Source organism: Lygodium microphyllum, chromosome 5, assembly GCF_053477565.2.
Source record: "Lygodium microphyllum isolate KBCC chromosome 5, Lygodium_microphyllum_v1.1.10, whole genome shotgun sequence".
In the NCBI taxonomy this organism is placed as follows: Eukaryota; Viridiplantae; Streptophyta; class Polypodiopsida; order Schizaeales; family Lygodiaceae; genus Lygodium; species Lygodium microphyllum.
The window spans coordinates 136,105,968-136,121,094 of record NC_141139.1 but is presented as its reverse complement, the minus strand read 5'-3'; the positions used below and the strand labels follow the sequence as shown (position 1 = coordinate 136,121,094).

Here is a 15,127-nt window from a genome sequence, read left to right as displayed (position 1 = left end):
TGCTCCATCCAAAAGTGTCACCCATTAGACCACAAGGCAAAATATGACTTGTATTGAAAAATAAAATCAAAGGTGAACCTAAGATAATTTTTTATTATCATGCAAGCATGCATAACAAAGTAAGCTACAATAAAATTTCTTATTTTGAGTATGTAGTCCCTAAAGAACTCCATTTCTTCATGCTTACATTGACCCCCTCTTGTACAACTCTTTGTCTCCTTCATAACTCACTTGTGGGTCATGAAGATTGCTAATGCCTCCACGTACTCTAAATAATGCACAAGCCATTTTTGTGATGCCTTAAATGGCTATCTTGCCAGATTTTTTTGCTCCTTTGTAGCCTTGTATAAATTCAACCACTTTTCCAAGATTGAATGATGTAGCATACAAAACTTTTTAATTTTTCCTAAAAGGATTTATCCATCCTCTTTTCCTACCTCTAGCCTTGGGCCACCTCTCCAATGATCATAATATAATCTTTCAATGAATGACTCTTGGATCAACCACCCTTTTACCATGGAGCCCTCAAGCTTTGCCTTTTGTGTCACGCAAATCTTTTCAGTATCTTCGTGAAGTGTTAATAAAGAATATCTATTTATTGTATACTATATGTTATAAATACCTCATCCATGAGATGTACCAATAGATGTACTTGAGTGGTGAGGATGGATATAGGAAATTACTTCTTTAATAGCATGACTACTACAGTGGCTTTTTTCTTTGTAGCATCTATGGAGGCTCTATGGATTTCCTTCTATGATATCCATTGTACAAGTTATCTAAACTTGCATATCATCAAGAAAGCCTCTAGGGTTAGCAACCCTATGATTCCAAGTGGTAGAAAATATTGAAAATGCAAAGCAAGAGAAAATAAAATAAGGTGAAGTAATGACAAGTCACCATGAATGCAAGTGACTCTGGATTTATATTTGAATACATACATGACAAATCTTATACCACTCATGAGCCTTCAAGTCACTTAGCCAATTTTACTTTACTGATAGTACCATGTAAATTGTGCATGCGAGTATTTAGCATATGAAGCTTTGAGATAATGCTCTATGTCTACTATTCCTATGCTCTTAACATCCTGTAGGTCTTTGTGAGCAGCCACCAAGTTCCTTAACCCTATGAAGTACTCCCATAAGAGACTTCCACTATTTTTAAACATGTGAATTGGATCACAAGAAGTGTAATGTGTAGAAAATGGAAAACCTTTTCATTCCATTTGAAAATATATTTCCACCTTGCATCCATACGGTCTTCCAACCCAAAAATATCATGTGTTTTGGTGGTCTTCCAAGAAAGTTAGAGTACTGACCCACCGCAGACGCAGTACAACCTGCGGAGTTCTTATCAGGAAGGGTTGCCCCTTGCTTGGCAAGCTAATCGGCGACCTCGTTGCCGGCGATGCCGCAGTGAGCCCGGACCTTCTGCAGCGTGATGCGGCACCAAGGCTCAACATCCTTAACAACTGCCCCAATCCACTCCAGCAGCTTCAAGTCTTGCATAGGTAGGGCATCTCACTGATTTCTCCACTGTTGCCATCTTCTTGAAGTGCTTTCAGAGTCGGTCCTGGACCTTTGGCGCTAGGTGATTGAAAGACATATACTTCTCCGACAGCCTAAAGCTGCGCACGATTAGATCCACCAATACACCTAGCTCATTCATGTCTCTGCTAGGTTTGATCTGTCCACCATCAGCGCAAACATTACGCACACATAGAAATCTGCGATCGAGGACAAGGGCGAGGAGAGAACAGAGCTGACCTGGGATGGTGGGCACCCTTGTGCGAGGCAGCAGGTAGCCGTGGGACACGAAATTGCTGTGCGCCTTCTTACTCTTGCAATCATCATTATTACCTGCTCTCTCTCCTGATGATTTCACAGCATCAATGGAGGTGTAAGGGCTCAAGGCCTTTGGCTCTTCCATGATTGTCCCCAACCCTTCTGCGAGAGGATGCTGTCTATCCTCCGGATTGAATGAGTCTTAACGTTCTGGGTGTGGAGGCAGGGCAGGGACAGGAGGCCTGCTGTCTTCCTGATGATGACCATGGCTTCTTGATGGACAACCCAAAACAGAAAAAACCAAAAATATGAGGCGATTCAGACGCAATTCATCGAATATCACATGTGCCGAGAAGGCGGGTCTTTCTGCAGATGACAAGGAAAACCTCTTTGGCATTTACTTCTCTTGAATTACCTGTTTTCTTGAATTACCTTTGTTTGAGACATCAAATGCTGTTCTTGCAGTCCTTTTGAGGAGATCGACATCTCAAAGGTTCATCATTCATGGGTATGCTGTTCCTCTTCACCTGTATCAGAGAGTTCAGCACTAGATCGTGATTATTCCATGTCATCTGGGAACTCTAGTCATCTTCCTGGAGAAGATGGTCCTACATTGCAAGCATTGGCATCTGGTGCTCATCACCATTCGGAAGGTAGTGCTGCTTATTTCCTATGGCCTCCTGCATATAGGCCTCATGTTAGAGCAAAAGAAAGGAAAAGCTTCTTTTTTGGTCTACAAAAGGATCTAAACTCAGACATAAGTGAAAGGGTGCCCAATGGTAGGCAAGCTTTGACACTTCTGAATCTCATGACTATCCGAGCATATCATAGCAAACGCCTACGCAGAGTCAGCCTTGGAACAGCCGTGGGATTCCGCAGAAGGCAGGGGCATTTAACAAGTACTCCTGCAATCATTGTGTTTGTAGCTCGGAAGGTTCATAAAGCATGGCTTCAAGAGTGCCTGAGGCTTCCAACTTATCTTGAGGTGAAGGAAGTTGTCTCTAAAACCCATGGCATGTGGTTTTATGGCCTCTAATTCTGTGATCAAGTTTAAGCAATAACTGCCTAGATTGCCTGTACATGAGAAGCATTATGATGTCAACTAAAGATCCACAGGTAATACTAGTTTCAATGTAGTGGACTTCTTGCTTAACTTCATGGTCCCTTTTTCAGAGAAGTTTCCTTGCCTGGTTTTCCATGAGTAATGTGAAGGAGAAAAGTCCAGTTCTGTAAAAGTGCTGAATCATTATCTAAGTTGGCAAGCTGACACAGAAATATTATAGTTATACCCATTTGGATGATTTCAGGGACCAGCTGGAGGCATATGGTGTGATGTTGATGTGGTAGAGTTCTCTTATTTTGGTATTCTAGCCGCAACCCCTAAGCAAGAGGTATACACAAAGCTGGCTGAAGGTTTAAGGGGCAATGACCCATCCATCGGTCCAGGATCTTAGGTAAAAAGCCAGTGAATAACTTCAAAGTTTAAATACAAACTGCTCGTCTTGAAATTTAGTCTTTCTATAATTTTACGTTTGTTTTGGAGGTGTGCATATTACAACCAAGTTTCTAAATTGTCTCAAGGATCAGTTGCATAGCCTTAGAGCATGGTCATAATCTGGATGTGTCTACTCTTTTGATGTCATGCTTGTGGTCTTAGTTCAATTTTCAAATCAACTGTAGGCCCTTTTATGTAATCCAGATTGATGTCTTATATTGATCTAACAAACTGTTTAGTATTTTTTATTTAATTGAGTTGTATAAACTAGCATATCAAATGAGGGCATTTGATGCATTATGATAGTCTACAGTTTACTGGCAGATTGATATGTCTACATTGATATTCGAGGGGCATCACTATCGAATCTATCATCATTTTGTTTACCGATATACTCAATTGTAGCATGATGATGTTCATATTTGTGTATAGAAAATAGAAATGACCATCTCATGTATTTCTGTGTTTTTGGCGTCATTAGATGTTTTCTGCACATTTTTTCCCTCCTTTCCATAAACTTTGAGAAATGCTGAGAGTGTGTACATGCTTCATCATATATCAATTAAACAACTGATGGTGTTTTTTACACTGTAGAGGTGAAGATTGGCAGATTTTTAGTTGCAATATATGTAAATAATTGTTGCATCATTACTAGTTTGACAATTTTGATACGTTTCTCTCTTTGGTGAATTTCATAGGTTGCAGGTCAGGAGACATTTGGTACACTTGGAGCCATAGTACAGAGTAGGACAGGGACTCGTCAGGTTGGGTTTCTGACAAATCTATTCTACTTGATGTTTTATCTATTCTAGCTAAGGAGCTGATGTTGCAGCTAATGTGTGCTCACTTGATGCACTTCTGGGGTTCCACTTCTGGTGTCTCGTGTCTCTCTTCTCTTCTCTTTTCCTCTGTTCCTCGTCTCCCTCGCGCACTGTTCAACAGGAAGTCTGTAAGATGCTTCAAACCAAAAGGAGAAGTTGGTGAGCCCATAAAAGTATGAACAATGAATTCCTTGTTTTCACCTGCTCAATTTACTATCAGTATCAGATGGTGTAAAGAACAGGGCAAAAAAGGTATGCGTGTTTTGATGTTTTACAAATGCGTGTTTTAATGTTTTACAAATGTCTCTTATGTTTCTAAACTTTGGTTTATTATGTGTACATAAAGGTAACAAAATCACAAATGATGGTACAAGAGATAATGGAACAATGAAAGCTAAGGAGGTCATTGGCCCTAATGTCTCTTCAAATCATGATACAGGTATATGTCTTTATTTCTACTAAACTTTGAAAATTAAAATTTGTACATATTTTACATCTTGCTTTATTAGGTGATTCATTTTGAGATAAACTAGCTTTAATTAGTCTCTTTGTCTAATTTAAAATGTTCATAGTTATTCATATATTTAAACTTTGAGTAATTGTGTGTATATATATAAATATAGATTAAAGAACAACAAAAGGTGGGAAAAGAGGTAATGTAAGAAAGGGAGATCAGGAGGTTACTTGCAATAATGTTTCTTCAAGTCAAGATGTAGGTACCAACTTTAAGGATAAAAAACTTGTACAAATTTGGTGACCCAAATTGATACAAAATATCTAATTACTTTCTTTTGTGTTATTGAAATTTTTCATAACCTTGTATTATCGTGAGCTTTGGTTAACTCTATATATATATAGGTAAACAAGTTACTAAACATGACACAAGAGACAATGCAAGAAAGGAAGACATTGAGATTGCTTGCCTTAACACTTCTTCAAGCCAAGAATCAGGTATTACCAGCTTTCTTATGTTGATAATGAGTCATTTTTTGAAATGGTTATACTAACTAATGATATTTGATCACTTGAGTATCAATAGGAGTGATACGCATACCATCATATGATGATATCTATCGGCCACCCATATTGAAATTTAGAGAAGAGGATAGACAAACATTTATTACTTTGCAACATATTGGAGATTTAAGGGATAAAACAATCAAGACACACATGTTGCTTAATTAGTTTTTAGTTCTATGCTCCTTTAAAATTATTTTCGTTTTTCTTTTGGTTGCTAAAAGTAGATGTTGATGTCTTAATTTGTTTAATCTATTTTGATCATTAGATGTATGTTATTGATTCTTACTTAGAAATGATGACATTCTCTATATAATTTTCTAGTTAAAAATATATTGTGCAATTTCTTGTTTGATATTAGCATGTCTAAGAGGAAGGGCAAAGTAGATAAAGTGATAAGGAAAAAAGAGAATTTCCATGGAAATCCCTAGTTGAAAGTACATATAAGTAGGGAATGTAAAAAATAGGAAAAATGAGAGATTTCCTAGTGAGAGTACCTAGGGAATCACCTCTAGAAAATTTTTCCTATATATGAAATATTTCCTATATAGGAATTATTCCCTACATAGAAAATTTTGTATTTTCCTATGTAGGAAATATTTAGGAAATATTTCCTACATAGGAAAGGTCTTATGTGATTCCCTACTTATTCTCACTAGGAAATGTTCCATTTTCCCTAGTTTTTACTTTTCCGACTTATTTATATTTTCAACTAGGGAATTCCATGGGGAATTCTCTTTTTTTCCTATATGGGGATCGATTGAAAGTTCCTTGTGCAAGTATGGTCCCCAAGAGGAAAGTGTCATAAGTAGCTAGCCATCCCTCAATGAGCAATGAAGCCTTAGGCAAGGGCATCACTACCTATCCAACTGCGGTAATGGTCATAAGTAATGTATTTTCAAATTCATGAGTGCTTGCTTTGATTCCTGCTTGAGATGCATTAGACCTGTATTATGCCGAACAAGAATAGGATATTGAAAAGGATAAACTCTATCGCAAGTATTTGAAGGATTGAAATTCCCAAATGAGTGTATCAAGAGAAGTTAATTGTATTTAGATGCTATGTGATGAATTCATAAACAATATATAAGGCTTCGAATATTGTCAACTTCCCGTCCTCAAAATAGTAGATGCATTTTCATCACTTTGAAGGTATATGTTGCAACTTGCATGCATGATGGATTGCATGGCAAGCAACTTAGTCTAGAAAAGAATCATTTTCAAAGCTCTAGACCTTTTCCCAAGCTCTTGTTAATATCTCATGTTTGATAGATTGGGAATCTTGATGTTGTGCTTAGCTAGTACAAACAATGATGATAAGGATTAAGGACTAAGATTCCCTGGGATCTGACTGATAACCAGTACATTTATCAATCTGAATTCGGGGATTGGACTAGATAGCAACTTTGGGTCTCCATGGCAAGTAGAGAACTCAATGAGTTAGGAAAACCTGAGTCAGGGGAAATACCGATGCTTTTGTACTTGTTTGGAAGAAGGCTCGGTTATCGATCAATGTAAGTGACTAGTAGAACTTATGTCTTGTATGGTTCGTGAAACCTTAATATATGCCTTAGCCAAAAGAAGGGTATGTTAAGTAAACTTTACATGGAACCACCCTTGATCCCAAGGGGGAGAGCAAATACGCGATGGAAAGCTTATTTTGACCATTCCTGCAATGTTTGGAAAAGGATAACATTGTTTTGGTTGATTAATCACATAACGTCCTAAATGCTTTTGCATTAAAATTATTGCTGGGATGTGATTTAGATGATTATTCCAGGTGCTTATGTTGGATGGTAAATGCATGCCAGGGGTCAGTGATGACAAATTGGCATGGGGAATAAATGAATGTTTTCTTGGAAGATGATATTAGGCTAATTGCCTTGATTGTGCTTGGTTCTTAATTGGATTAACTAAGGAAGGATATTTTGCATAGGTGGATCATCTCCAAGGTCACACCGCACTTCAACCCAAGAGGACACTGCTTGATTGACAGGCCGTAGATCGAGTGGTGAAAAGGCTTAACTATACCTGAACATGAGAACGGCCTTTTTTGGAGAGTAAGGAACTTTAGGTAAAGAGATTCTCATAGTTTGAAATGGATTAATAGAAATTGAATACATATGCAAAAGGTTAAAAATTCTAATGGAAAAATAGAGTTCTAAAATGTAAGGTAGAAAATTTAGCCTTTTCGATAGCTTTGAGCCAAAATCAACGGATTCACTATATTTAAACCCTCTATATCATACACATTCAAGACCTATTTTAAAAAAATTATATATGTGAATTTTAAAGAAATAAAACTTGCCCATTTTCTATTCAATCTATGAACTATTCCTTTATGTTGCATCTTTGTATAAGTTAAAACCATGTAAACATGGTATTTTTAAAATAACTTGTTTTAAACCCATGTGATATCCTTACATACTTGTCAGTGATCCCCTAAGGAATAAAAAAGGAACAATTTTTTAGTTAGCTTAGAAAAATCTATATAGGTGCAAATAAGCTTAGGACAAGGCTTCAATCACATTTTCTGATGTACATATTCACATTATTTAACAAACAATCATATTGTATTCTTAAAAAAATATATGTTTATCCAAACTAGGGAAAATTATCCAAATTATCGCTTGTATTTCTTCAAAACATGATCCCATTACACTCCTTTTTTTTATAATTTCTCAAATTATTGCTTATATTTGTTTGAAATTGGATTCCCTCGTGCCTCTATAATTTGGTCAAAAATGCTAAAATGCTACTCAAATTTCATGTAAATCGTAGATATTAGCCTTGTAACTCTTTAAGAGCCATTTTATACACCGTTGTCGTCGCGTTAAGAGTTGAAGGTCTACCACAGGGGCTTTTAGTGCAGAAGAAGAGTTTGGGATTCAAGATTCAGAAAGGAAAAATGGATTGGGTTTTAATAAGATTTGGGAATTAGAAATAATTTAGGTATGGAAGAGAAATTCAAGCCATCTCACTTTGTACTAAACATACATGAACAGAAGGAATAAGACTAACTTGATTACATCAAATGCTTCAGGATGCATACATCATTTCATAAAGGATATTTTCAGATTTCTAATTCATTTATGAATGTCAAATGCAAGCTCTAATGGTATTTATTTCATGTACATAGATAGATTTCAATCTTTTGGGTCAAGTACATTGTTGATAGAATCAAATACATCCAAGATTTTGGCCAAAGATACATGAAATGAATGGGAAAAGAATAATTTTAGCTTCAGCCCTATTTTAAAACATAAAATTCCAGCCCATTAACAAATTCAAAATGAGTGCATAAACTCAAGAAGAAGCACTCTTGATCATCTATGAACAATGTCCTGAAGAAAAGAGGTCATTTTCCTCTATTACAACCATAAAAAACCCATGTTTGCTCATAAAAATAGATCAAAATAGTGGGCTTCCCTATTTATGACTGGTTATTCCAGCCCATAACGGTCCATAAGTCTTCAATATCCTCACCCTTTGCTTGCCCCAAAGTCACTCAAGTACTTGGGCACAAGTCGGGCTTCATTGGACCAAGAATAAGGTAGAGAAGATGAGATAAGTCGTGCATAAGAGTAGGCTTAATCCTCTTCTCTCAGATTTCCCCTCTTTTATAGACAGTTTCAGGATGCATTTTCGTCAGATCAAAGAGGCACAGAAGTGGAGCTCTCACCAAGTCTACATCTTCAGTAGTTGGACCAGTTAATCTTCAGTTTGCATGCTCCATTCCATGCATCTCAGCTCCAGCTTTCCTCCAGTCTTCCTCAGGCAGTGCAGTCCACATTTTGCGCCGAAAAACGCGGGCTGCTCTCTGCTTTAACCTTGGTCACTTTTTGACCAGCCTAGGTCACTTGCTGGTCACCTAAGTCAGTTACTTTTGGTCCCATGTGGACCTAGTGGACTTTTTGACAGTAGTAGTAGTAGTAGTAGTAGTAGTAATAGTACTACTACTACTACTACTTGGTAGGAGTAGTAGGTGGAAAATGGTAGAGAAACCGAGATGTTTTGTTAAAGGAAATAGGTAGTAGAGAGAGAGAGATGTTTTGTTAAAGGAAATGAGAGAGGGAGAGGAAGAGAAAAAGAAAGAAGGAACGAGAAAGAAGGAATAAACATACAACATAATAAAGGAAGAGAAAAAGAGAGAGAGATGGAAGGAGAGAAGAGAATAAATGATGCCAGGAGGCATATTCCACGGTGGATTCCGTGAGGTTTTACTGTGGATTCCGTAAACTTAGATGACCGGGGCTCATACGTAAAGAGGATTCTTTGTGCGAGAAGTTGATGGGGACGCCTGTCCTTTTCGGGCGTTTCATTAATTTAGTGTGTACATGGGTGATTCCATAGCGGGTGATTCCGCAAAATGCATATTAAATTAATAAATGTTTATGAGTTTAGAGTGCGCACTCGTAATAAATTAAGGTTAGGATTTATTTCTAACCAGTTGATTTATTTATGTAGCTGAAGACTGCTAGGTATTCACTTTTGTCGGTTTAATTGTGTTATTTTATTAACGATTGTGAATGCTTCAGTTGATGTGTAGAGATAGCAGCAGTGGCGGAGGAAAGCATTGGAGTCTAGCGGGTTTTCGACTTTTGGATTATATTTTGATAGGCGCCACGCCTATATTTTGTTATGTCTATTGAGACATCGATTATTTATTATTATTTTGTATGCGCTTATGCGCCAGGATATGTTATTTCTATTTGGACATTGAGATTGGGCGTGCCAGACACTATGGGCACCGTCCATTAGCTTTATTTTACTATTTTTGTAGAAAGCAAACTCAAAAGCTAAAAGCTTGTCATATTTTTGTAATTGGGCTATTATTGAGCATGAAGATTGGAAATATACATAAAATACATGCTTTGTGAAGCGCTCACACAAGGCATGGGGGAGATTGAACCCAATTTGTCTCTTGCCTCTTGTCGTGCTTGCTTTTACATGGGTTTTTGTGCTAAAAAGTAGAGTACTTTGTTCTTGGGGACCTTCCGGGATTCACCACGTGAGCTATCTGCGACCGATCTGCGCACCAATAAATCAATAAAAAACAAAGAGAGAGTAGTGGCGAGGTCCGGTGCAATACCATGAGATGGGAAACACTCCGACATATGCTAATTTATGGGCGGTTGGAGACTTTACATACGTTAATTTTGTTGAGTTACAAGAGAAGAAATCCCTTCTCACACAATTTAAGCAAGAAAAAAAGAATGATAACAAAAACAAATTGTTTATCGTAACATAGATCAAATGGAAAACAATGAAGGTCATGATGTTCAAGATCAGGAGGCATATCTTAATCAGCGTGTCCCATGTCCTTGCTCTCAATTTAAGCTCGCAATTAGACAAAAACATCGATTGTCTATAGAACACGTACGATGCTTCGGTGAGTTTCAATCTGAGATCATTGACCAAGCGATCTGAGATTTTGAGCAAACAGTAAGAAAAGTGTATATCAATCATGCATTGTATGTGCAAGCTAATTGAATACCATATACAAAAACATTGGGTGTGGTTGGAAAATTTTCTATCTTTGGAGGTGATGTCTCGTTCGAAGGAGGAGTGCACCATTTGTGGCCAGTTAGAAGAGTTTGTGGGTATGCGATAGATGGAGTGCTTGAGCCAATCCACCACTTGGAAGGTACTACCCAATCTATAACGTCAATACCAAAGGAGATATGCAGCCTTCTAGACTTACCTACAATCTTGGAGTCTGAGATGGAGGCAATGATCGATGCATTGATGCCCATGGATGTCCAAACGTTTGATCCGCTTAGAGAGGAAGCATCTATACCATTATATGTTGGGTGTCGAGTATCTCACGTGAAGATACTGCTTGCACTCCTAAGTGTGCAAGTAAAATACGGGTGGAGTGATATGAGTGTGACCGAGTTGTTCAAGTACCTTGTATGTATGCTTCGTTGATTTCTTTTCAATACTATTATGAAAAATATTTGTGCTTTTTCAAGGTATTTTATGATTTTTTTTCAGGTTACTAAAGTATAATATATTACCACTTGCAAATACCATGCCTGAGTCTCGTGATGATATGTGACATATTTTACAAAAGTTTGACATGGACTACAAAAGCATCCATGCATGTATCAACGATTGCATACTATTCCAAGGAAAATACGAGACTATGGAAACATGTCCAAAGTGTGGTGCGACTTGAAATGGCAAACCATTCCTCAAAAAGTTCTTAGATACTTTCCGCTTATCCCCAACATAAACCACATGTTTCATACGTCCGGCATGGTGAGCTTGACAATGTGGCATGCACAAAATAGGTCTACAGATAGAGTTCAAGGAATATCAAGGATTCACACACATGGAGCCACATTAAATTTACCTTCCTAGACTTTGCTCACTTACAGATCAACCACTTATTGGATCTCATGCATACTTTCAAGAACTTGGGCAGCTTGCTATGGGACCACATCACAAGAAAGAGAGACACTGTAGGGGCACGAATGGATTTAAAGGAGGTAGGGAAGATGGAGGCGCTTTGGTCGCAATCGAGTGCTGATAGTCACTTGCAGCTACCTCATGCTCCTTGGGTTTTGTCTAGTAAAGAAGAGCACATTGTGAAGCAAATGGTCAAGTCTATTGGCACTCTCATGGGTATGATGCGTTCTCTCAGGTTCGCATTTTCTAAAGACAATCAATTATCAGGGCTAAAATCCCATGATTGGCATAAGATATGTCATGTCTATACTATGAATGGATTGTAAGTGGCCTGCGTATTTTGCTATTTGGAGTGTAGTCGTTGTTCATAATGCTTCCTTGTTTGTGGCAGTTTGTACTACCGATCGCGATCGCATGATGCCTTACTCTAGAAATACGCAGGAGGGCGATTTACAGGTTGTCGACTTTAGTGCAATGGATCTCACAGAAGGAGATTAAGATTATCTGTATTGTATTCGCAAGGTAGGGAGTAGTGGAGACAGTCTACCTCTTTGAGAAATACATGCCTACCAGCATGCTTACGATACAAATCCGCCTTCTTGTGCATCTTGTAGATGAAGTGGATATTGTTGGACCTCTCCATACGCGATGGATGTTCTTCTTGGAGCACTTCAAGAAAACCCTGAAAGGCTTTTGTGACAACAAGCTTGGCCAGAAGGTAACATGGCTAAAGGTTGATTGATGTCCGAGGCATTAGTGCATATTTCACAATGGCTACCAACAGTGGATTTAGACAACAGTATGCTATGGTCGCTGAGGGACGATGATAGACTGACCGCAGGTGTGGTGGTTGAAAATGGGGTAGAAAAAAGAATGGATGCTTCAATGGAGGAGAAAGTGAATCGCTTTTGTATGTTGCACCATGCCTCTATGGAGATGTGGCTCCCTAGGTACCGGCAAGCTAGGAAAGATCCAGAGGAAGCACGATCTGAGTTTCAATATAGTACATGCGATCGACTAATTCAATATCTTGAGGGCATTGAGGAGATGCCATGGTTTATGTCAACGTGATGGTTGCATGGAGCTTTGACCGCAATGCCTCGCGAAGGGGTGGAGGTCTCAACCGAGGAGTGGGAATTCTTGAGGGGATGTAGTCCAAAGGTGATGACGTGTTTAGGGTTTGTTGTATCTATATTTTATATGCGATAACTAATTGAATGTCTCAATGTACAATAGTGCAACGTGGTCATGCAGACGACATTTCCACGTGGAGCGTATTGACAAAATGTGCTCCACAACAGATTGTGGTATTTTGGCAAGGTTTGAGCAAGAGAGCCGACGACAAGAAACAAATCCAAACATGGTTATAGATGAGATGGAGTATTTTGGGAACTTGCAAAGTAATGTCTGGGTGGCTTACTGTAGCTTCTACATGATCCTATTCGATTTGCAATGGTTCAAAGTGGTACTTGAGGGAGTTGCAGCAATAGTTTGACGAGGTCTATCTAGATTTCTCAAAATAGATTTAAAAAAAAAAGGACGGATTTGCGTGACACGTTTGTGTTGCTGGCCCATTGTGAACATGTGCATAAACTCATGTATTTTTTAATTGTATTACAATATGGTACATGTCACAATAGTTAAATCTCTCTTGTACATGATTGTGAACATGTAATATTCTATCCAAACCCCCGACAACCTCGATGGTGGTACGTTATACCTTTAGCTCCCCGAGGTGCGAGAATATATGATCAAAGCAATGTTTTGAGCATAGATGAGGACAATATGCAAATAGACGGGTCGATATTGCAAGGGGTGGAGGCCACTGAAAGCTTGGAGCATGTAGAGGAGCCAACATTGCATAGCAATGATAGAAATATAGGAGTCAAAGAATTCTTTGAGAACAAGGTGGACTCATCCTTTTGTGGTGACATGTTTACCGACCTTCCAATCTATGCGGAGTTGTGTCAAGAGATTGACATAGGACCATAGGGTACTTCATACTTGGAGCATCCACCTACTTAATTCATTGACGAATTGCTTATAAGGATACATAAAATATGTATTTTAAGTAATATCTTTTTTTAACATTTATATTACCTTGCCTTGTATGATTTATATCGATTATACTAACATCAATTTTTGTCTGTGCAGGTGACCTTTGTGGATATGTAGATCATCACGATGAGTTGAGGGATGAGCGACAAGGAGCTACAAGAGATCTTCATGCGTATGTCTCCAGATCAAATGGCAAGATTCAAAGATATGGCGGACTAGGAGCTATCTCAAACACCATCAAGCCGTTTCATTAGATCTACTTTGGCGTGCTCTGATGCTTCAGTTTTCAGTAGACGAGGTCGACGCTCCAGACTTCGGCCAGATGGAGGGAGTGGTTCAGGGGGATGCTGCAAAGATCTGGATACAGTGATCCCACGGTTACCTCGGGATATAGGTGCTACTCGCTCTCGTGGCGATTCGAGAGAGCGTGGCTCAAGTGGTTGCTGTGGAGTTGTGTCACCTTCGGGATTTGTCACACCTATGGGGATGTCTACTCCAATCACTTGGGATTTTGCTTAGTCGCCTGTAGGTGGCACCCCTAGGGGTGCTACTCCGAGAGATACTACCCCGGTAGGTACACCAGATCCCACCGGCCTCCATTACAAACCGCGATCCCACCAGATCTTTGCAGCACTCTATTACAAACCATGATCCCACCGGCCTTGAGACTCGATATGCAAAGAGGCACAGTTTCATTGCATTGATCGATCGATTGTATGGATGCGACGGCCTTGTAAGTCACTCATCTTTCTTGTCTGTAGTTACTAAGTTTAATTAAAATGCATTATTGTATGGTGAACTGATGTGTATTTATTTCTTTTTTTGTAGAGTCCGTTTGATGCTCCTTTGTGATGAGATGAGGTTTCGGATGGCGAGGATCTATAGCTCGCCCTTGGATCCCTGGAGCTCACATACTCTTCTTTTCTTGTCACGTGATCTGTGTAGACATTTTCGATGTAGTAGTAGTATCTTTCCATGATTGTATCGGTTGCTTTCATTACGTGATCATGTATTTATTTCATGTATAAATGTTATGATTTAAGTACACTTTTCCTTTATTTGAACAAGCATTGTACACATTACTAAAACTATTTTGTATAGCCCAAATAAAGCACATAGTGCTATATGTGGCAAGGCAACTTACTCTGCCCTGCCACAAATTTTATTTTTTCTCTGTTACCGTCGCTATTAGCATCGCAAATTTACTGAATGCGTTGCTATTAGCATCACAAAATTCGTCGGTACTAGTGTCATTATCAGCATCGCTACTTGCGTCGGTATCAGTGTCACTAATAACGACGCTAGTACCGACGCAAATAGCGACAGTGATAACGACATTAGTACCGACTGTTCTATGGCGTCACCAATAACAATGTTTTTTGCAATGACAGGGGAATTTTTCTTTATGAACATTTTCATCTCTTTTAATGTCGGTATAAGGCCTATACCTTGTAGTGAAAGTGAAGGACAAGCACAATGAAAATAAGATCAAAGAGAAGAAGATCTCTACTAAAAGAAATGCTCATAATGACATA

General features: G+C 38.6%; 1 protein-coding gene across 1 annotated transcript; it reads left to right on the top strand.

Moving 5' to 3' along the window:
• The first annotated feature begins 1,238 nt into the window (after nt 1-1,238).
• On the top strand, nt 1,239-14,680 carry LOC148036447 (protein NARROW LEAF 1-like). Its single transcript, XM_087678434.1, has 9 exons — nt 1,239-1,513; nt 2,253-2,772; nt 3,095-3,241; nt 3,981-4,046; nt 4,225-4,355; nt 4,450-4,542; nt 4,962-5,054; nt 13,689-14,325; nt 14,421-14,680. The coding sequence occupies exons 2-3, from the start codon at nt 2,353-2,355 to the stop codon at nt 3,239-3,241; spliced, it is 567 nt and encodes a 188-aa protein (XP_087534560.1). The 5' UTR covers nt 1,239-1,513; nt 2,253-2,352; the 3' UTR covers nt 3,981-4,046; nt 4,225-4,355; nt 4,450-4,542; nt 4,962-5,054; nt 13,689-14,325; nt 14,421-14,680.
• The last annotated feature ends 447 nt before the right edge of the window (nt 14,681-15,127 follow it).